A 25,492-nucleotide genomic window follows, 5' to 3' on the forward strand; every position below is an offset into this window, starting at 1 on the left:
TTGAGTGCATATTTAGAATTACACGATGATTAAATAATAAATGCTCAAAGCATTTGCATTTTTACATTACAATGTCGAGTAATTTACAAACTGTTATATACCTAATTCCTAAAAATTTACATGGTGGTTTCCTTTAAACGTTTAATGTATAAATAAGTTATATAAATACATAGTGTCACCTATTTGGTTCAGTGATACTTAATATTATATATTAAATAAATATACATCTCTTTTGTTTTTTAAATAATACGAAGTCAGTACTTTTTACCATTAATGTGATAATTTTTTTTGTCTAAAATCTATATGTACTATGTACACATATGTTTTATTTGAAAATATGAATGTTCAGCCTGCAATAATATCACTGGGAATTTTAACATCACAACCTTTTAAGGCTTTGCCAATAAAATGATGTTCCCATAAAGTTTCCATACAGTAACACATGTCCCGTTCAATTATAGAACATTCAAACGTATGGCACGACTAACTGTTGCAGTTGTCGTAGAAACTTGCGGAGCCTCGATTGGGTATTTCGGCGAATTCCCGTTTTGGGGTACACAGCTTACTGCTGAAGTCAACATTTCGTTTACTAAAAAAAGAAAAAAATATATATTTAAGATTTACGGTACCTTCCTGATTCTATTGTTCACAAAAATAAATCTCAGCTGAATTGTAACTAGGGGAAAATTCTACTAATTTCTGTTAGGTAAAATTTCGGTTAGGGTGTGTTTCCATTTCAATTTAGAAACAACTTTGACCTAACATAATTCGATCATTGGATTATAATAATAAAATAGGAAAACTGCAGGGATTACATTTAGATTCGATTGCGATTAAGTGACAATTTGATAGTAGAGTTGTCCTCTGGATATAATATACCATGTCGCCTTGCGTTTGAGGTTCAGAAAAAATATATTAAGTTAAATTAATATGTGTTCAAAATTACCCTCTGCTCGGTAGTTCCATCTGATCGACAAGGACAGATTTGACGTAAAGGCGGTCATTACACCATAAAATGCAAAGTGATCGCGGCTCTAGTACATTCATATCGTACTCCCACGACAACTCCACCTGTTTAAAAAAAAGTTTTTTATTATATATAATTTCTTCGATACAAAAAATATATTCTAACACTAAAATTATAATAAACGTACTTTTCTAACTTTTCCGCCTAAATCCATAGGATTCGTAACTACAGTTGTGTACGACGTTCCATGTTCTAATCTGTAACAGTAAAATTAATTTAAACAAATCGTTTAAAAACAAAGAATCGTAGCAAGAAGTGACTTCATTACTTTACGTAGTTGTTTGGAGTGAGATCCATTCCTCTTATAACTCCTCTATCAGATAATAGCGTTACTTTCAAAAAACCCTGCGGAAATAAAAATAGTATTTTTTTACATTAAGCTGATAAAAAATATGAATACAGTGAATATATAAATTTTATTTACCTGCACCCATGATTCTGCACCTTTAGGGTTCGCCAAATGGACGACTACCTTGTAATGGCGCTCTAAAATTTTTAGTAAAAAAATTATGTTAGTCACATAGTATATTATGTATCCATGTAAAATTGCATAATATAGTTTTGTTCTTACAAGAAACTACACTTTATTAAAAGCATAACCCCTGAAAGCATAACAAATATTTACGTCACTAATCATTGCTGACTTATAATTAGTAAAAATTGTTAAAAAAGTTAAAATTGATTATTAAATCCTATATTAATATGTTAATCCATTAAGCTGTCCTATATTTGACTATTTGATGTTCTTCTGATTGATATTGAGCACTGTGGTTATTCTCATGTTAGACTAGCCAAAGTGCTCAGTACATATTATAATGCTTGTGCATTATGTTTGCGTATACACATATGCATTCTATTCCCTTGCTATCGTAATTCTACGACCAACGGCTCTAGGTCTTTTCCGTCCTTAAATACAACCAACTGTATGTATGTATGTAAAAATGACAGAAAAATAACAACAATGTCTTATTGATGTACCCAGAGATTTAAGCCCCGTTTCTGTTTAGACCAAATTTAAAACAATAGAAATTTGGTTGCTTATGTTTCATATTTGGTTGCTTCTGTTGCTCGTACAACTAACATTATAATTATTTTATTAAACTTACATATTGTAAAGAAGTAACTATACAATCTTATTTATATATACTGTATTTTTCTCACTTATACACGTTCTTAAAAAATCGCTTAAAATTTTTCGGTTATACTTACGACAAAATGGCAGTTCCTTCCCCGTACTAAGATAATATTTCGCACCAATTGTATCTTGTTCTTCAGAGGGATAAACTTCGTTTTCTGTTTGATTATTTTTATTTGTAATTAAACCAGGCGAACTATCTGCATGAAATCTAAAATATAATGATAGGTATATTTGTAGAGATATTAATGAGACTCGTTCGAATGAGCCGTATTCGTTTTAGTTAGGATATATTATAAGATTTATTACTGAAAATATTCTCCACTTACCCCATTATAGCACAACCATGACCACAATGGAAACACTTTCCTGATACGAAATGTTGATACGACGGGCACTGATGTCCTAAAAAGTCCAGAGGGATTAGAAATAATTCGTTTTGAATAACAAAGTACATTTATATAAATCTTACCGATATAAGGACATTTTCCATTGATAGATTCTGTAAAGAGCTTAATAGCTCGGACATGGTTGCATGCAACAAGAACTCTAGAAGCTTCCTCTAGCCCCTGTTTTACCAAGGTAAGTGGAATTAGCGGTCCTTCAGTTAAGTCACAACCCGGTTGCTCTTTTCCATTGTTCGGGTAGAAATCCAGGTGACCCACCGGTTGCGACATTCCGTATCCTGCCATAAATACAAAATCTGTCGCACGCGTGGAATAAAACACGTCGAAAAAATTAGTAAATAGCGATATATATAATAATATAAATAAATATTTATAATATATACAATGGAATGACACATGAATCAGCTGAATAGCATAAATATGTACAAAAAAAAATGAAAGTGTTAGTATGTAATCTTAGTAATTATAGAAAAGCAATAAGCTTTACGTAGATTAAACAGTAAGAGTTTGATGTTAATGATGTGGTATTATATGTACAAAAGTTATTGTGCGGATTTAAAAGCATAGAGGTGGTAAATGAAGATGTATTTACGTTCACTTTTTACCTAAAAGAAAAATGCTTTTTCCATCTGTGTGTATAACATCTACTAGTTGAGCATCTGTAGGGTCCAGCCTAACGTGGGTTGGCATTCCTTGAAAGTAAGGCTCGGCCGGATCGAGTCCGGTAATTCTTCCTAAGTCCTAAAATATTAACAGCTAAATCAAAGACAATATGACGATAGAAACACAAAAAAGAAATATTAATAAAGTATCATTTTTATATTTAGTTGTATTAATACGAACCTGGATTTTCTCTCCAGCGTAGCCTGCCGTGTGCGCGCCTAGTGAATGACCTATGATATGCACATCTAGTGGATTGAGTCCATGTTCTTTCTAGAATTATTTAATGGCGTATTTTAAAATACAAATAAAAATATTATTTTATTTTATATAAAGTTTGACGATGATGTTTAATGACTATAAATTATTTATTTAAAATAAGCGTTATTAATTATTTTATTAAATTATTACGTATCCAATAATAAATTTTTTAGGATATATGAGAAAGTCGATAAATATAAAAAAGTAATTATGTCGAAAGGATTTAAAGTTGTAAATGTTTTTGGCCTTTAAACTTAGATTATTAGCACTCCGTGTTTTTTGTATGAATGTAAGCAATATTTATTTACCTGCAATGTGTTCACAAAGTGTGCAACTTCGAGACCTACTAGCCTTGTATTCGCGGTGGCCTGTGTGTAAAGTGGTAGACTACCTCCGGCCCAGTCCACTACGACCACATTAAAGTCACCTGCTTTCACCAATTCATCTTTCATCTCGCTAACCTGTAAGAATAATATCAAAAATAAATTTCTTATAATTATTTCTTGTACATGGATAGATTCGTATAAATAAATGGTGACATTTTTCGAACATTTAATTTACAATAAGACCGTAGTAAAATGGCACTGCACGCAAGCAAAATACTTTGGCTAGACGTTATGTAACGACCATTTAATAAAAACTGCTATTTCTAACAGTAGCCACGGACACGAATCTAAGTTACAGATTGCAGTTACAAAAATATCTCTTATGATGTGCTTGGAATTATAAAATATATAATTTGTGTATAAATGTCAGATGAAGTAAAATATAATTGAATACTTACCCAATTAGAGAGCGGCGTGTCAATGAACCCGTGAATAATCATTTTAGTCAGGCGTTGAGGACTAAAGTTTGATTTCGCTATAGTTTTGTTAGCATTTACGTTTAGTATTTGGCCATCAGTTGGATTCTTTTTCGTATATAAGATGAATCTGTAAATGTTCTGGTTATAAGATATGCTTGAAAATTATAATAAAATAGCCCGTTTTAATTATTAATTACTTTTTTTATTTTACCTGGTGTTAATGACGACTCTAGGCAATGGGAAGACATTAAATGGTCGGTGAATAAGATGATACCAACTACGGGTTATATTTAGGCAACCCAATTCGTCGTAACATCTTGTTTCATTTTCAACTAAAATGAATGAAATATGCAATGAGAATATTTTATATTAGTACTCCAGAAGAACACGACTGTACGTTCAATTATTACTCTTTTAGTATAAAATTAAAGGGATTTTCTTTTTCTTTCTTGTATGTTTATAGAAGTATTGTTTTACTTTATTAAATTGTTGAATTTATGTCTCTGAAATTAGTAGCTTTCTCTTGTTTTGCCCTGTATCAAAATTTGATAGAGGGCCCTTCTTCCTAACCGCAGCGTTCGTTCGTGATACATTGATAAACTTTGTTTTCTGTTTTTTTCATTTTTCGCCTTTTTTATATTGCTTTATTTCTATTACATACGAAGCACTGAACCAATTTACCAAATGGAGTATGAAATGACATCCTTATATAAAGATTAACATATTTACGTATGGTATACATTTGGACATAAGTACCCATGATAAAATAACTCAAATGTTACATCATGATCTATTGAAAAGAAGTACTAGCTTTATAAAGAGCGTTGTGTCTTGGGGATATTGAGATGATTTTATCTTATATTATCTATGTTATGTACTATTATACCGTGAAAATATTACTACATAAATTATCTATAATAATATCACTTTACTTACAAGGCAACCATGGTATGTTCACTTCAATCCGATCGGAACGAGCCCAATTGAAAGGGTCGAGAATTCCGGCGAAAGCTGGTTGCAGTACCAGTAAAATGCACCATAACATTACTCTTAAGTGCCTGTCCGTTAGGTAAAGCCTTCGCATAATACTTGTATTGCACCTGAAATCATTAAATATATCGATGACTATTAAGATAAATTATAAATAAGTTAAAGATTATCTCTAGCTATATAACTCACGTAGTTATTATATAATACACGCATTATTTTAAAAAGAGAGTGCAAGTTGCAGATGACTTGGTTTGAATCGATGAATCGGTTTTGTAATGTATATATGTAGTAGTAGTAAATAGTGTTAATTTTTAAGGGTTGCATAACGTTGTAAATATTGGCTCTCCTTGTAAAGGTGGAATCTGGGCAAATTTCATAATTAAGATAAGACAAGTATATACCAAACAGTTTTACCGGAGTAGTTGTTTAAAACCTGACTCGGTGGTTGCTATAATTAAACTAGTTATAATAGATTTTTTTATTCAGCGTATAGTAGCCTAATAATTGCCTACGTTTTTCATCGATAATTTAGCGTGGCACGCGGAAGCCGTTATGTGTTATATCTATTACGTAATACTCGTACGTTGTATTATTATTTAGATGTTAAATTTTAAGCATACAAATATTAGCCAAATAATAATAATTTTAATTATTATGCTTAAATTAAAATTTTTGGTTCACAAAGTAGTTTTTTGTTTTTTTAAAAACAATGTGTAAGTTTTTATGCAAGAATTTGTCAATAGAAAATAGAAATGCGGTCAAAAATTTTCTTATAATATGTATTTATTTAAATTAGGAAGGCACACGAGCAAAAACAGTGGTCACATTATATAATTATGCATTTTCAACATGCAGTCATAATATGTTCCTTGCGCTTAAAATTACACTTTCTCACTTATACTCCTGAGTTCAAATCCCCGAACTGAGATAAAAACTAATAAAAAGTTATTGAGTTTTTCTGTCGAAAATGTTCAGTAGCAGCTCGGTGTCTAGAAGTTGGAAGTGTGTGCACTCTCGTGCCTCGAAAAGTACGTAAAGCCGTTGGTCCTGCGCCTAAACTCTTTCCGGTCGTGTCGAATTGCTGTTCCATCGGATCATGTGTGTTAGGGAATAGAGAGTGCACCTGTGTTTACACACACACTTTTGCACTATAATATGTCTAGCACAATTAGGTAATCTATCTTCAGATTGGCCGCCGTGGCCGAAATCGGTCTAGAGGATAAAAAATATTTACGTATATTATTAAAAAAATATTACTGGTGGTAGGGCTTTGTGCAAGCTCGTCTGGGTAGGTACCACCCACTCATCAGATATTCTACCGCAAAACAGCAATACTTGATATTGTTGTGTTCCGGTTTGAAGGGTGAGTGAGCCAGTGTAATTACAGGCACAAGGGACATAAAATCGTAGTTCCCAAGGTTGGTGGCGCATTGGATATGTAAACGATGGTTGACATTTCTTACAATGCCAATGTCTAAGAGCGTTGGTGACCACTTACCATCAGGTGGCCCATATGCTCGTCCGCCTATCTATAAAAAAAAAAAAAATTTACGTATATTATTAATTGATTTGAAAAGAAATACTAGTTATAACTAATTATAACTACTTAACGTGACATCCTGAGGTATTGTGAACGCTCGTCTCGTGTTTTCACAGCTTGTCTCCATTATCTGCTTTTGTTTTACAGTGAAAGTTTAAGTAGTCATAATTGCTATTACAGCAATAACGAATGTTGATACAATCGAGACTATGAACGTGAGAATTTGTTTATAATTTCTCGAGTTCAAATATATGAAGTGTAGGAATCAAAAAAATTATTGAACTTTTTATGTTTGTGTACACGTTTGTAATTTAAAACATACATAATTATATACCTAAGCACCGTTTATTTTCCATGTTTGGTCCTAGATTTTTGTGGTATACCAATATATTTTAAATTATATTTATTATATTTTAAATTATGTTATGCAAGCCTTTAGGCTATTCTATCGCTAAACAGCATACTTTGTTGCAATAGAGGCGTAGTGAGTACGCCAATGCAATTATTAAAGGAGCAAGGGGTAACACTGTTTAAATCCAGTAATCGGCGGCACAATGACAATGTAAGAGGAAAACATATCTTATAGTGACGGTTAAAGATAGAAATAATTTTTTTGACCGGTTTTTTAATCACCAGTAAAATTTGTCAAAACGACGCTTTAATTCATTTGATGCTGGTAGAAGTTAAATGGCGATTTGAAAAATTGGTCTTTAATTTTTTTGACGTGATAATAATTCAGGTGAAACCTCATGATTGTCCTTATGGTGAATTTAGAGATTATAATATACTCGTAATAGTAAAGTAGAGGGCAGTTAAGTTTTAATGATTTTATATCCTATGTGATTACATATTTATAGACAAAAGTTTGTTTGTACTCTTTGGCTTCAGCTATTGGATCTATTGATAAATAAAACATTGAATATTAAATTATAAATAGCGTTATATATGCTTATAAAACAATTTTAAATAATTTCACCTAGTTTAAAACAATTATATTTTATATTTTTATTTAATATATTTTTTTATTTTATTATTAGTTTTTTTTAAGCCATTTAATGGTCTTAGAGAATCTTTAAATCCATATCTAACTTAGCTTAGCAGTGCATTTTTACATTTTTCGATTAATTAAATACCGCTTAAACGTTATTAAAAGACCAATTCACTTACAAATTATAATTTTGAACTGTTACTGAATAAATTTATTGTATCGTAAGTGATTATTGCCTGATGGCAATTTTAGATACCGATATAACTTTCACTATTTACAAGCAAACTGGCCAATTCTGTCGAGATAACCTAGACCAGTGAATGTAAGTTATTTGAAGAGGCACAAATCATCATACAATCATGAAAAAAAAAACCTTTTCCAATTACGAAGTACGGAAGTGTTTTCTATGTGACGCAATGTCGATGTCTGATATAACTTAACTATGTATTAGGTAAATTATGGTTTAAAGTTAGGTCAATTATAATTCGAGTGTTGGTACCATTTATTAGATGCTACCTGTCAATAGTTTATTGCATGTAAGCGCTCATGGTAGATACTCGTCAGTGTCATTGACGATACTAATTACAATTGTCACCGACTTGTGTTGTAGTTGTATGTAACAGTCTAACCTCATTTGTACAGAATTTACAATTTTACTTCAGGTTAATTACGGTGTGTGTGTCGCAAGTAATTGTTCGTGCGGCCTTTATGTAATCGACGTGACTTAATGCGACTCTGGTATTAAAAGGATGATATAATAGACACTATGTAGTTTAATTTTCATACTTGAGATTTTGAGGAAAATGTATTTCATTTAGTTAACAAATAATATTTACCTATTCGATTTTTGTCAACGATTAAACATGACTACATACATACTACTTTCTTGTTATATTTACTAGTACAAGTATATGCTTTATATATTCCTGCAATTGTATCAAATGTATATAATCTAGATCAGCATGCTAAATGCCAGATTGTACTGACGGAATTACAAGTAGGTGAATTATGGATGTTGCTGATGCTCTGGAAATGGTATCGAACCTACTCCACATTTAGGACCGGTTCTGATCCAACTTACCGGTTTATGCTAACAGATAAATTGTCATGCTTTTTGCCACCTGAACAGTTACAAAATTAAGTTTAAATCTTAACTTTCTTATTAATATACTATGTTAATTAAAAAAATACAAATACGTAGTTGTTTGTACTAATTTTAATTTTTAAAATTAAAAGTTAATTAATAAATTAATTACAATTATGTCATAAACTTAGACATGATATGAAATATATTTATGTATGGTATATTTTTGTTCTTAATAAAAAATCACATATCTATAAATAGTACTACCTCTATATAACAGGGCAAAAAATGTCGTATTGGTTATCAGTTTTGTTTACTTATACAAATGTCTGTCTCTGTCGAAACAAATAATATATTCAAATTAGTGTTTGTTGAAATTAAATATTTACATTTATGCTAAGGTGTCGTATGACATAGAATTATATTTAACCTTATGAATTTTTTTGTAATGTAACGTAATTCACAAAAAAAATGTTTTTCAAAGTTACTGGACTAAACTAATTGAGACAACTAATACCAAATTTATTACCATATATAATGTCCGTGTCTGCATTTTTTAATATAGACTCTGCAATATATTCAACCACCAACCCGCATTGGAGCAGCGTGGTGGAATAAGCTCCAGACCTTCTCCTCAAAATGAGGAGAGGAGGCCTTTAGCCCAGCAGTGGGACATTCACAGGCTGTTTCGGTTCGAATATTTTCAATTATAGAATCGTGAATGTTGCATTGATTTAACTCAATTATTTAATTCAAACCATCCGCCTTCCCATAATTGATGCTGAATTCGATTAATCATACAATAATGTATATTATCATAAAATACATTATACAGGCCAAAATTTCAAATATCTAAAGAATTTTGTAATTGTTTGCTTACGTCTGTGAACGATAAAATATAAAAATATAATATTTTTTTAGGGTTGAAACTTTAAAATAGTATATATGAAAAGTATTTTATACATACTACTCTAGTTTTATTAAAGAGTTTGTAGATACACAAGTACGGATTGTTAGTCTATCCATGTATAACGTACGAACGTAGAAATCTAATTTATACCTATCTAGAGTATATATGAACGGGTATTAAACCGAGGTAATAAATAAGATAAATCGTTGCACACCGCACGGAGAGCTATAAAACCCATAAAAATGTTAGCCTACTTAGATTCATGTTATATACTATTTTGTAAGAAGAGAACAAATAGCGCAGTACATCTGCGCTTAGTGGGCTTATACATATATTTCCATCCAAATTCAAACCAAAGTAGACAGATATAAAAAAACCTTAGATTTACATATTCCATGCGATTTGATGCGATGCTCAGTTCTTCCTTAATATGTCTTACCTACCAAAATTACGGTGTAATTATCGAGACTTTGGCAAGAAGAAGGAATTCACTGATATTAAAAAAGATTATATATTTTCATTATAGATTCGCGACAAGGGGTGTCGCGAATCTATAATGAAAATCATAGATTGTTCCAGAATTCACTATGAAAATAATTTAATGAAAAGTTTTGAATTTACATACCCTAAGGTCTATAAGGTACTGCTAAGTGTTGAGGTACGCAATTCGGATTCGTTTGTTCAAACACAGATGCACCTCGACTCAAGGCGATTATCGACTGTCGGTTGTGTCGGTACTTGGAGTTTCTTAATCATAAAATATTTTTTCTCTGTCTTTCATTGTAAAGCACTTAGCAAAGAATTGAATTGTATTAAGAAATATCTTCAACTGTCAACTACAGAATGTTCACACTTGTAAAAGTGCAATATAAGTAAGTATAAATAATATATATACTGTATTGTATTATATTATTATAGTTTAATCGTACAAGCCCGTGAAATAAGATCGGTTTATTTTTAAAATTGGAGTGTCCTTGTCATTTATATGAGCCCTTTTAAGGTAAAAATCATCATTAGTATACGACTATACTAAAAGTAATTATTAAGAGTTGCCTGTATTTCTAAGAATTCTTAATATATATTATTAATAAGAAACAAATGAAATTCAGTTACCATTCTCATTAAAAATATTAGGATTTATTTGAATGAGCATATAATTAATTCCACGAAAAGGAATTTTATAATACTCTAAACACTTTTTTTTTCGATGTACGATATATTTCTTTTTGACTGTTTTAAAACATGCTTAAAACAATAAAATAAAATAGTTCTTCACATTTGGTCTGTATATTTAAAACGAAGTCTAAGTGGTATGAGTATAGGTAATCTAAATAAACTTATTTGCTATAAGCTATTATTTATATTGAGTTCGTTAGATACATGAAATATTTCAACAAAGACAAAAAACGTAAGTAAATATTTTAGTTATACAAAACACAAAAAATTAAGATTATATTCTTAAACCATTTTCCCATTTTTGTCACATTTAATAAAATGGGATAATATACTTTAAATTCTAATAATACTTATCTTCGATGAAGTGATTAATATAACATGTATTAAGGATAAAACAATTCTTCCTTTTACGAAAAGTAGTTGAAAAACATTTCTCATGTTCAACAACTTTTTTGGCAATTCATAATTTCAACAGTTGTGTTTTAATATTTCAATAATTTTTTAATTGTCTTTCTCTACAATATCTACCTCTAGATAGTGAGTAAAAAAACCTATACAAAATAAACAATTATTATTGATTTATTAATATATTGCACTTTCTAATATCGAGTGAAGTACGCATTATCTGAATTTATAATAAATGATGTTAGTTAAGATATTTTAGCGTGTTCTACAATCCACGTTAGGTAATCCTAGTGAAAGATATCAACGCGCGGCTACGAGTACGTACGCTACGATTTAAGTATATTTTTGTGGTGCTTTTGGAGTTTGTGTTATATAAATTGATTATTACAATCCTATCTGAGATTAAGAAACCTGTTTGAGATTCAAAAGTGCATTTTCAAAACTGTATTGCATTTTTAAATATAAAGAAGCGAATGTTTCATATTTTTTAAAGCAACCTAAATATAACAAATGTTAATTTCTTATTATTAGCATTTAATCCTCTTAATACTTAGATAGATTTTTAAGGCTGATAATTTAGCTAAAATATTTCTTTTTGAAGACAAAAGACTTTTGTTCTTCAAATTTTTAATTACTTTTAAATGTGTTGTTGTTGTGTTACCTTTGTATTACATTTATTTATTATTTTTATTTATTTGATAAAATGCAATTTTGAAAAGTAATTCCCTTGAATAAAACTACAGTTATTCTCGGAAATTACGTTTATATTTATTTTTAACCTTGACATGAATACACGTATTCCAATCTATTTATATTACTTTAATAATAAAGGTCAAATATATTTTTTTGATAACCGGTGAGTACCTGTTTGCTAGGTAATCTAATAAAAATGCATAATTCGCTTTTTTTAATTATAATTATATTTGAGCAGTAGATATATTTTAGTTTATATTTAAGTATATATATATTCCTATACTCCTACCAGTTAATGATTTAGCTTTGTTTATTTGGCATTGACATAGGCATAGTTTTGGAAATACTTTTTTATCAATTTTTGATTACAAGATAAATGTTTCTGATAACTCAGATTATAGATAATAGTATTCTGTTTTTTTTTCAGCCTTTTGTCATCCACTGCTGGACGAAAGCCTCCCTCTTAGAACGCCAACCATTCTGATTTAATCTGATATAAGATCTCAGACTCAGTAATATTATTATCATATATATATGATAGTATATGGATTATCTGACATTATTTTAAAGCAAAGCGTATATTAAATTACGTATTTGCTTAGTTTGATATATTATTTACAATACAGAAAAAAATATTATTTTAACATTTACAACTTTAATTTTGATATTAAATTTATCGGAATCCCTAATCTAGTACAGCCGTGTGACCTGATTAAAACTTGATAAAGCGAAAGTGGTAAAACAAGTCCGTGAAAGGCGTTCGGTTGATTCTAAAACTGGAGTATGCTTCTGAAATATTAACTTTTTTAATCTATAAATTATATTTTTAAAAATTAAATTAGTTATTGTTTATATATAAACTGATGTTTTTAATCTCTACATTATGTGATCTCTCTTGTTATGTGAAAAGTTAATAAAATAAATTATAGACTATTAGGTATGTATTCAAGATCTATTTAAAATATATAATATATAAATTCTTTTTAAGAACAATAAATTTTTTCTTAATAAGATTTTGGTTCAAGCTATAGGTAGAACCTACAGCTTGAGCTATGCATATGTATAATGTTATTTCGTATCTTCTGCATCAACAAGCAGCGGCAACTTAAATACAAACCACTAAATAAAAAATAGAAAGATTTAAATATCTGTTTAAATATACTACACTCGTCTAAATTCTGTTAAAAAGTTTAACTGAAAAATATTTATAAGTACGTTTGTACTTGTAAGCTTGCCTAGAATGTTGTATTTTACAAAGTACTGTTATGTTCAGGCTAATGCACTTCACACTTTCACCGTGCACTTGCCACTATCACTTTTATATGTCTTTACCACTGAAAGCTCATGAACCGGTATATTTTCTAACAAGAAACCACGCAAACTCATAGTTAATTATAAATATTGAGTAATATCAGGTAATGAAAAAGCGTAATAGTAAATTGTATTATCAAACGACTATTGAAAATGCATAGGGATAGTGTTTTTGAGTATTTTGATAACGTTATACATATATATTGATATTCTACCGCTACACAGAAATTCTTGCTTTTGTTGTGTTCCAGTTTGAAGACTGAGTGAGCCATTGTAACTAAAGGCAGAAGTGACATAATATCTTCGTTCTTAAGGTCGGTGGCATATTGGCTATGTGGAGGAATGGTAAATATTTCTTACATCACCTATATTTTTGTGCGGTGGTGACCACTAAACATCAGGTAGCCCATTTGCCCATCCACCTACCTATTATAATTTATATATATTATATAATAGGTAGACGGATGGACAAATGGTTTACCTGATGATAAGTGGTCACCACATCTCATAGATTTTTGTTGTCTGAGAATAAATGATTATTATTATTATTATTATTCTTATAGATATTGGCTTTGTAAGAAATATTAATTTCTCAATACAAAAATACTAAATATTGCTGTTTGGCGATATAATATGCGATGAGTTCTTGCACAAAGTCCTACTACAAATTTAACTATAAAGCATCCGATAGCTATAATACTATGATACTCGTAATACTATGATCGATCAAAATCTACCCGTACTTTTTAGTTATATAGCTTATAATATAAAATATTAATCTTTATATATATAAACAGATACACTGCGATTACTATACAAACAAGGTATTATGAACATTTTAATGATAAACTATATAAATGTGTATTTCAAAATAATAACGAGAAAGTTTCATCGATATGAATTTTAGTGAAATAATTTAAAAATTATTAGAATAATTTACAGATTAGAAACTTAACAGCTTAGTCAGATTATCGTGTAACACCACAATGTGTTCAAATCAATACTTGTTTAATATAAAAGTTAATTTTCCTTGACATACATACGTGTTGAGCGACGTGACAATAAACGTTAAACTGTGGAATAATACTAAAAGTAATACTTACCGAATAATATGAAGTGGCTAGTTTAATAAGCACTCGAATTTCCTATATTATATTATTTAAGAATTGAAAGTACATTTGACCGAGACATTGTCTAAACATTTTATTTTATTGTACCATTGTTCTCCATTACAAAGATACCTCTTAATTCACTCTGTAAAATTTGCGATACTCGTAAAAATACCCGTTAACTTGCTATTCGCTGAAAGGTGAAATTTGAAACTTAAGAAGAAAACTTCTTTAGTTCTTTAGAAATGCAATATTAATGTAGAGGTCACATTTAACGCTAAGAGAAATCTTTAGTTGTTTAAATGTAAATATGTAAGTAGTAATGTAGAACGAACCCAACTTTATTACTTTTCATTTAGTGACCTACTAGAAATTAAATTTTACTCTTTTGTTTTGTATTCGTATTGTATGTACGTTTTTACTTCTGATTTTTCTGTCTATTTTGTTTACCTTCTCTACCCGAAAAGGAAATAATCTCTTCAAGGGATAAACGCAACTTTTGTATTTATGTTTTGACATTATTTTATATTGTTTGTTTGTACGATAGAAACTTTTTTATAAATAAATATATTTTACATCGTTGTATAAAGTATAGACATTATATTTTATGAGTTATTATTTCATGTGCCAAGTGGGAATTAAATAAAAAGAGAATGTATTTATCTGTACGTAGTTTCGTGGACTTTTAAATACCGTTATTCCGTGTAAGCGTACTCATTACTGGTAAAAGACAAGTTTTCTTTAAAACTCGAGTAAAGCTACTACTACTACTAGCTTTACAAATATAAAAAATAAGGAAATGAGGTTTATTTAATTACTAGCAAAACCCACGTTTTGGCAAGCCTGGAATTAATTTTATGACGGAAATCCTTTAATATCTGCCATTTTAACATAATACATAATGATATATACATAAAAAAATTACTCGGTAATAGCGGTAGTCTAAAATAAACGAACAACAAACGAATAGCAAGTAGCCATATTAACTTAAAACAAACAGTTATTTTTATTATATTTAACTGTCTGTGCTTAAATATATACCAAGGTGTCGTAATTTTAAATATTTCAGTAAATTCGTTTATGTTCTAACTTATATTTGAAGTAATGTCATCGTAGATTATTTTACAATTTTATTAGGTTTTATAACTTATTATAAAAAAAACAATATTTAATATAAACCAGTTATGTTAATGAAATTTTCTCTCAGAATGCCTTAGATCGTTAAAACTATAAACTCTACAGTTCTGCAGACTATTGTTTAGACGTCTATATAATATGTATAATTGTGCGTGCATGTCTTATAATAGCAAGTGTTTTGTGAAAGTATGTAATTGTTGATGTAATGTTTATAATAATATAATATTTTAGACCAAATTCATAGTTCAAAGTACGATTGTATAAGTTTTGTAATGATAAAACAGGAAATGGCAATACCTATAAAAAAATAAGCTAAGCCTAAGCTAATAGTAACCTAAGCTATTAAAAAAAATTCACGACACCAATCTAGAGCAGTTTGTTCATAAGTTTTGATTTCATTTGGTTTGATTATGGTAATAATAATTAGTGACGGTTTGTAGTACGTTACGTTACGATATAATTGTAAATAACATGAAAAACTTATACAAGATAATAACTGTTTATAATTTATTATTACAAAATAAGACGAAAAATATGTAAACGTACATTTGGTATCATCACATGTCAAAAATGAATTTTTTTTTTAATATTTATGCAACAATATCGAGATATATCACTTAAGTGTTACACGAAAAGAGGCGAGTCGGTCAGTAAATATGTACGTCTAATTAAACATTACATTGACCTCGGCTCCCCATTGCACACTAGCACAGTTACATAAGTTGCAGCAGAATGGAGTACCTATATATACACTTTAATACGTCACAGGTGTGATACGGTAAATATGAACAGCAGCATCTGGTTACAAAACAAATAAATAAATGAACTTTAGATATTTATGTGTAGAATAGTGGGTCACTTAGCGAAAGTATTTGTTTTCTCTCGAGACAGCTTCGCTTCTCGCAAAACGTATTGAATTATCGAGTCCAGACACCAGATGAAAGTTAATAGAAAATTGATTGGTTTCTTCAGTATAATGTGACAATATAATATAACTGAAACATAATTTAATGTGAAAACTCTTATAAAATACTTCTGATGTAACTATTTAACTTCAAGCATTGTTATATGTTTATTTAAATAAAAAAATATGTTTAGACTAACTAATAGTATAGCTGTAACTAGCAGATGTGGCGAAATATGAATTGTTTATTACAAAAAATGAGTAATTTGTCAATTTTTAGATAGCTGTTTTTTTTTTGATTTACAAGCTAAAATGCATAATCAACAGCTTATATTTTAACTCAATTAATATATCAAATTAAAACCCGGGGTCATGTTTATTTTCAAATGTTTATAAGTTAAACCTATGTACATTTAATAAATAATTATTATGTACAAACGTAAAGTAACTTGTTGCGTAAATCAATCGCTTTTGTGTTTTGATGCAAGACAAGTAGCCTAATTAGCCTATGAGCTAAAACTCCGATCGTTGCTATGTTCGATGTGCTCTATTAATCAACGCAATCATCTGAAGGCTTAAAGAGATCAATAATATTTTCGTCAATTTTTTATTCAAATAAATAAACACATTGGTTGAGAAATAATTTGAAGTTATATGTTATTTTAACTTATTTTTTCAACAAATTTATTAATTTATACTCTACAATCGTTCAGCGTCACATTATATTTTTTTGGTGGTAAGGCTTTGTGCAAGCTCTTCTAGGTAGGTACCACCCCTTCATTAAATATTCTACCGCGAAACAGCAGTACTCAGTATTATTGTGTATCGCTTTTAAGGGTGAGTCAACTAGTGTAAAATACAGGCACGAGGGACATAACGTCTTACTCGTAGTTCCGAATATTTTTTTACAATACCAATATCTTTGAGTAGTGGTGACCACTTACCATCAGGTGGGAAACGGGTCCGCCTATCTATTCTATACAAAAAAAAACTCTTTAGAGTTACACGCCATAGTAAAAGAAAACTAAAATAAAATGCCTTAAAAACAATTGAAGTTTACTGTGTAATATAGATACTGTTTTTGCGAACCATTTAAAAACTCTTATTTGTATCTTACATATGAAATACATCATGGTCCTTATGGGCCAGCAAGATCATCGGATCTAACACCCTTGGTTATTTTTAAGAATTACTTAATCCTAATCGGTGTCAATACTGTCGTGATAAAGAATGCTAAACATTCTATGTTTGCGTTGATATTTATTCTATGACCGGTTTTCGATGGTATGTAGAAAAAAGCAAAAGTTTACCAAGATCGTCTTCAGCACTGATTATGTTGAAATAAACATATGATTTCTATGCATCGTTGTGGAAACAATGAAAGCAATTCTTCGTCACAAAACACTATGTGAGTCCGACGCGACGGTCTGAAACCTAACGCAACAGTTATATCACAGAACCAATTGAGGTCGGTCGGTAATGTAGCGGTCATTAGGCCACGATTTTGAGGTCTTTCCCACATAACAGCAAATTGCTGTGACGTTCTAAATGTTTGGACTACAAAAATATTGTTATGTTTCATTCGATTTAATCATAAATAGATTATCACGTGTGGTAACGAATATATTTTTTAATAGTTTCCGCCTGCGGCTTCGCCCGTGTGTGACGGGGTGGGAGGTCAGGTGTTAGGTAAAAGTAGCCTATGTCCGTCCTTGGGGTTCAAGCTTACTGCGTACCGAATTTCATTAAAATTTGTTTATTGGTTTAGCTGTAAAAGCGTAACAAATAGAGTTACTTTCGCATTTATAATATTAGTATAGATAATATAAATCGTTTATAAAAGGATTATTTGGAACGATGTATACATGATGAATTCAGTGATATCGTATTACTGATGTAATCCAAAAAATCAAACCTTTAACATTGGTGACTTTAAAGCTAACTTTAAATTAATTTAAAAAATTATTACGCAAACTTTAATTTTAGTTTTATTTAAAAAACATCAATCTCTTTAGTATATTCTGCATCCTACGTGACATAAGCCCAATAATCTGTTCCCAATATTTTATTAATATTAAATATTTTATTATTTATTTTTTAGTATTAAATGGGCAATTCTTGCAAATGTAGCTGTAATGATTTTGCTCAAATTTTGTATTTGGATAAAGTTTTGCATTTTAAGTTTACGTTTATAAAAATATATAACTAATTATTTTAAGAGCCGAGCGAAGTTCGATTCAGCCCACCTACTGAACAATTTAAAGCATTTAAAATATTTTTGTAACTAATTTAAAAGAAGAATTTAGGGAAAATCATTGTATTCAAGACGAGGCGGATTTGATACTTGTGCGTTTTAAAGGAAAAAAATTAGAAGTTATAATAAAGTTAATACAAGTAATGAGTGTAATGTTTTTTATATTCTATATCAAGTAACATGATGAATAAATAAAAGTAAGTATTAATAATAGAATTGCGGTAGTAAGACAATGATATATTGTTCGCCGATAGTAAATCGTAGATATATATTGTGATTTTGACGAGCTACGTGTTAAGTACAACGCCAAGGTCGTTGTCTATATAGGGTGAACATTTAGGTTAACGGTATTTTAAGCATATAAAACCTTTTAGCGTAACGAACTTTGACTCGCCATAAAATGAGTCAAGCGAAGCGTTAAAATTGTATCCAAATATATTAGTTTTCCTTGGAAGTTCAAATATTACGAGTTTATTTGTTAGTTTACTTTGTATATATGCATAAATTATTATTTTATAACTATAGCCCACAGTGAAGGCCTGTGAGGGCAGGGAACAGGTGTTAGGTACCTGTCCTATGTCTTTCTCTGTACACGTGACAAAGTATTGGCAAAATTGCATGATGGTTGAGTAGTTAAGACATTAAACTGTACCAAACAAACAAACTTTCAAATTTCACGGTGGGTTACTCATTAGGTTACTTATATTTTATTCGCTAGATATTTTGCATGTATGATTGTTTCTACAAGTACAGTCAGTTAACATCATTACATTATATAGCTACCATTTATTGCCTTTTAAAAAGAGCAATTGTAATATCATAGATATGAAAATTACTACTTGGTAGTAGGGCTTCCGTGCAAGCCCATCAGTGTAGCTACCACGCACTCATCACATGCTCCATCGCATAACAGCAGTGCTTAGTATTTTTGTGTTTTTGTGGGTAAACCAGTATTACTACATTGACCTAACTTGTTAGTTCGAAAGGTTCGTGGTGCATAGGCGACGTAAGGGATAGGTAACATTTCTTACAAAGCTAATGGTTGTAATCACTTAGCAGGCTGCCGATTTATAAAATAAATAAATGTAAAATTAGAAAACAATTTAGCGAAGGGACTTTTGAAAACCATAACTGTAAATTAATTTTAAGTTGTTGTCGGAATAAAATATAGATTTTCGTATTTTTCGTATCTTATCCAACTAACTAATTACTATTAAGCTACTTTTTTATTATATATATAAAATATTTTCTAAAATGAAAACAGTAATAAATTATTATCAAAGATTAAGAGAGGTAGAGTTAATTTTAATTTGCTTATATTGTTTCGTTTCGTTTACGTATTTATGCCGCTTGTATGTGTAATTGGGTATGTATAGTGGAAATCGTTTTCCACTATTTTGTAATGGCTTGTTAGTTCTTATGGTATGATTCTTGAGGTGCTATTTTTATTTTAGTCAGATAACGAAAAAATCTAATGGTTTTTTGTAATAACAATGCTATTATGATTCAATAATGGCTTGTCATTAATAATGTACGATAAAATAAATCAAATGTGCCTCGGCAATTGAGACATTCTAAAATGAAACACAAAGTTACTGAGATGTTAATCCATAAAACTTGTGCAATATTTTACATATTTACACACAACGCGGTGCTGCCGTATCGAATGTAACTCTTGTGTAACACTGAGCCTTTGCAGTCCACTGGCTCTTCCTGGAGGTTTACCGGCATCTGATATTGAGACAATATGTGAATGTGCTTAATCGTAATGAGGTAATAACTTACTTTGTTGTGTTTAGTTGTTATACGTGTTTCCTATTCTTTTATCGCCACGTACGTAATGTATATACGAGTAGTTGTAACTGTGTGAATTTTCAGTATTTCATGCGTTTTTTTTTACTTCAGTAGTTTATTTCGACAAATACAAACCGTTGTTCAATTAAACATCATTCGAATTATACAATTTATTGTCTATACTCCAGTTATCTGAAAGCGATCATTGTTTTACGATACGACAACTTGTTGTATTTTATATTTTTATTCATATTTGTTAATTGGATTGCAATAAATGAATAAAGAAGTAGTATATGACAAAGTATCCTGAAGATGTAACGTGATTTGTATTTAATGAGTTTACACAATATATTTTACTGCATCTATCAATAGAATTGCAAAAGCAGACATAGATTTTGCTAAGGACACTGTGAGTAGACAAATGTGTCCAACGTTAAGCGTGATACGCATACTAATGTACATATGTTGAAAATATGATACATTATTACAATTTCGTCCGCTCAGTTCTGTTACTTCCTGCTATTCATTTAAAAATAAAAAATATAAGGTGGCCTTCTAATTATAAACGATTTAAAGTTTTGTAAATAAGAACTATAAAGGTATCTGTAATATATTTGAAACGGAAATGTTTGTATTTTAATTATAATAATCAAAACCATATCTGTAAATACTTAAACATCAAAAGAAAATGCTTTATATTATCGTTTATTACTATTATTAATTTACTTTGTAACGTTTACTTATAAAGGTTAGAGTAAGTCTTTCAGAGTATTTAAAAATTATTCATTAAAACAGTTGTTTTTATCCTATTTAAAGCTGGGCTTTTAAATAATAAAACATAGTGATGCGGAACCACGACGATTATACTTCCTAAGTCTTCAATTACGTAAAACAGATCCAATTGTTAATTACAAACGCACAATTTTATACTTTAATTAAATACAATAATGTTTCTAATAATAGTCTTTACGTAATTGAAATCTTTGTTTACACAATATTTTGTTTATTTCTTATTGTAAGGGTCAAAGTAATGTTTATACCGAAATAATATAACGAGAGGTAATATTTTTGTTTTGGTCCGTATCGAAGCTTGAAATAAAAATTAAAGTAGATTTATTTTTATCATTAAGCCAACTGTAACTGTTACCTTTACACAAAATGTAGGTATTTTATTAAGAATCTATAAATACATTAACTTATTGCGAATAAAACATTACAAATCTTATATATAATAAATTGAAGTATTTATAAACGCTCATATATGACTTGATCAAATAATGCTAATGCTTTTCATAACAAGTTTTAACGAATTTAATTTGTATTTCAGGAGATAATTATTCATTGACTTAGTGATAAATCTTTGAATTTATAATATTAACAGAATTTCCCACATTTTCGAAGGTTCTAGTGATTAGAAAGCGGTGCGTGTTGCAAGTAGCCGGTCATATGGACTAACTTGCTTAATGCAGAACACGCGCAGGCTTTCGTAGTGGACACCCAAGGCTCCGATAACGTATTGTGTAATCTTTATAACAATCAAAATATTAGAAGGAGAATAGTTAAAATACAAGTTTATCTAGATATTATTTTTCAATAATTATATAAGAAAATTTGATATAAGAAAATTTTATATAAATTGATGTTTATATGTATTTATGATATATTGTGTGGTTGATGCTATTATTTTTTTTTGAATAAACAGCTAATAAATTATAAAAAAAAATTAAAATCTGATAATACTTAGCAATATGACTTAAATATGCAATCAAGCAATTTATTATTTGTTTAAGAATATACTTAAATATTACTTATTAACAAGTATGCCTATATTAAAAAAATTGGAAATCAATAATAATATTATACAAATTAAAACGTTAACTTTCATATTCAAACAATGATCTATTTAATAAGTGAACCGAAGTTAAACTTGGCTAGTAATTAATCCTAGGGAAATTATAACTATTCAATAATATTAGATAATAACAAGCTTAGCTTGATTATATACAAAATTAATGAGTCTGTAAGCCTGTTCAACAATACAATTATTAAACAAAAGTGTTAATAGTTCCCACAAGTTTAACTACCTTCTACATGTATTACTAGTTACTAGGAAAAATATATGCAAACTAATGTTACAAAGATGTAAGTTTGTGTGCTTTTCATTTTTATTCGGATGTACGCAATAGATAATACGCATACAAGACAATGATGAACTTTCAAATTATGATAGCGTTTAGGGTATCGGTTATTATATAGATATATACTATTTTATATATCGTTACTTTTACCAATCTAGTATTCAAAAAGCGGTTAGTGTATTTTTCAGAGGAACGTCGGTGACATCATATCAGATATACCAAAACGTTGATGAGATATATACGTATAGTTTTAACAAAAAATTTTTATCTACAGAAAAGTCCGTAATGCAAATATCTGTCTGTTAAAGAAAACACAATTATTAATTAAAGGTACGGTAAATTAACTTCGATTAATTCGTCTCACAGTCGTTTTTTTCTTTGTACATTGTTTGAAATAGAATGGTGATATTACAAGATTTGAAATAATATATGAGGAAGAAAGACGTAAACAAACGTACGATAAGATCGCATGATGTTAAGTGCTTGTTGTAAAATATTTGTTCTCATAATTTTAACAAGTAAATTTATCAGAAAAATGTTTTTCATCTACTTTGAAAATGTGATACAAAGTCAGGGTAATTGGTGTATTACTTAGCAATTTAAAGGTTTTTTAAAAAAATATGTTGTCGTTGTGGGTGGGCTGTATGAATTCACCGTAATAGGAATATGAAATTTGATAAATTAATCAAATAAAATTTTGTAATATTGACAAATTAGGGCCGGACGTTTAAGGCGTTTCTTTGTTCTTTGGACAAACAGTCCAGGGGAGAATGGAGGCCGGAATGAATTCCCGTATGCACCGACGATCTTGTGCGAGGCATCGAGATCAATCTCTCTAGCGGGGAAAGGCCGAATGCACTGCCGAAGAGGTCGGACGAAGGATCGTGATAAGCTTCTCCAAAAAATATTGAATTACATTTTTTTTTTATATTATCTGTACTGATAAGGAAAAGACGACATAGAGCTGATGATAACTGTACATTATGTTTCCAAACACAGATTTCATATTGATTCTTAATATTTGCAGTAACTTTAAAATCATGAATTTATATAATTCCAGACGTTCATCCTTAATAATAATCCAATTTGATATCGTATCTAAAGCCTTCGTCTCTATTCTGATATTTGTTTTCCTCTTCAATAGTACGTTACATTCATTTCTCCCTTCCTCTATATTTATAGCATTAAATTTTTCATATTCATTGTGACTTTTTTACGACGTTAGTTTTAACTTTCGCCCATTATATATTTTATTATGCTCTAATTAGTAAGAATAGAATAATAAACAAAATGACACATCTAACGCTACTTATGCAAGTGTTCGAGGCACGTGTTAGCGAGTGCAAACGGGTTTATTTTGGGTTTAGTAACTGTATACACTACTTCAAACACAAGAACTTATCCAAGTTGATTTATTCGTACAATGTTTTGTTCATTGACAAGTTAATATTAATTGCCATGTGAAACACCAATAAATAATATTAAGTAGCATCAAAGAATATAAATAACGTAATGCTCTGTTTTTGTTGTTACGTAGCAGTAACGGCTGTCCGCAATCACGCGTAGATATATGTAGTTACGTTAACGTACGCTAACGTTTCGTTACAGACTCGGAAGTATTTCCTTAAATTATACAAATAGCCAAGTTAATTGTGCTCAGAAACACTTTAACCGGATGAACAAACGCTGTTTTTATTATATATAATTTTTGCGTGTTTTGAATTCTTATTGCCACGTGATGTAATAAGAATTTAAAATTCGTACACGATAGACATCTATAATTTTAGAAGTTACTTAAAATATAAATTAAATATTTTATTTTTGTAGTTTTTTATAATATATTCGACATTCGATTTATTTAAAATTTATAATAAATGATAAGTTTTGCTTTGTCATGTCATGTTTCATTTTTTTAAGTAGCAATAAAATAAATTTTATATTTAACTTTTTATATAAAACGTAAGAATGTTATATTTAAATCTACTTCCTCGCTCCATTAGATTTTCTTTATGTCTCATGAAAAATATTTATGCATGCATTGTTATAATAAATACGTAATTAGAATAAATGTAGGTACAATTCTCCTTCCTAGTCTCGTTTATTACCGTTCACTTAATTTGTACGGAAATATATTTTAAATATTAAGAAGGCAATTAGATTTTTTTAACAACGTTACGTATAACGCATATCTACGTACCTACTTAACTTGTGCAAATAAACTTCTCATAATTTTATGAGGTCGAGATTAAAAATATTTGATCAATATAGATGATCAACTATAAAGATTTTACGATTGTAATAAAAGAACGATATTTAGATTACTTACATACCTAAAAACAGAATCAGCTGATTTGTACGTCCACTACAAGTCTTCCTCTTCTGATATATCGCCCACCTGATACGAATCACAGAAACAAACACGGTATATAATAAAATGAGTGTTGCCAAACTGATTTTATAATACCTAAATATATAATGGAGAAATTGAAGTGTAGTTACACACTGAATTGAAATGGTATTTAATCGGAATCACGTAATTTTGTAACGTTTCCGAGTTTTGTAAGCGTGGTTTCGGTGCGCGTGCGCTGTACGGGAAAGTTCTACCTCAACTGTTTTCTTGTCTTGCGATTGTCGGGAACTTGATTGCAAAGAACGAACGACCGCACCGGTTGTGATGCTGGAGGCTTTGTCTTATTCTTTAAATTAACTTTCATATGTATATTAAAAAAATATTGCTATTTATCTACTCACCCTATAGTAACAA

The 25,492-nt window shown here is 29.6% G+C and overlaps 1 protein-coding gene across 2 annotated transcripts; it reads right to left on the reverse strand.

The window, feature by feature from the left end:
- Nucleotides 1–258: 258 nt before the first annotated feature.
- On the reverse strand, nucleotides 259–25,274 carry LOC126768814 (pancreatic triacylglycerol lipase-like). Of its 2 annotated transcripts, none has more exons than XM_050487158.1 (15): nucleotides 25,059–25,274; nucleotides 5,232–5,395; nucleotides 4,507–4,627; nucleotides 4,275–4,422; nucleotides 3,799–3,951; nucleotides 3,413–3,502; nucleotides 3,175–3,310; nucleotides 2,635–2,865; nucleotides 2,492–2,567; nucleotides 2,237–2,373; nucleotides 1,452–1,513; nucleotides 1,296–1,372; nucleotides 1,155–1,224; nucleotides 947–1,071; nucleotides 259–589 (listed from the first exon to the last, which is right to left on the reverse strand). In XM_050487158.1, the coding sequence occupies exons 2-15, from the start codon at nucleotides 5,377–5,379 to the stop codon at nucleotides 484–486; spliced, it is 1,680 nt and encodes a 559-aa protein (XP_050343115.1). In that variant the 5' UTR covers nucleotides 5,380–5,395; nucleotides 25,059–25,274; the 3' UTR covers nucleotides 259–483. The 2 variants fall into 2 exon arrangements, with proteins under 2 accessions (XP_050343115.1, XP_050343114.1); XM_050487157.1 differs by having other exon boundaries at nucleotides 2,635–2,847; nucleotides 25,055–25,274.
- Between the last annotated feature and the right edge of the window lie 218 nt (nucleotides 25,275–25,492).

This window comes from Nymphalis io, chromosome 5 (genome assembly GCF_905147045.1).
Source record: "Nymphalis io chromosome 5, ilAglIoxx1.1, whole genome shotgun sequence".
NCBI classification, from domain to species: Eukaryota; Metazoa; Arthropoda; class Insecta; order Lepidoptera; family Nymphalidae; genus Nymphalis; species Nymphalis io.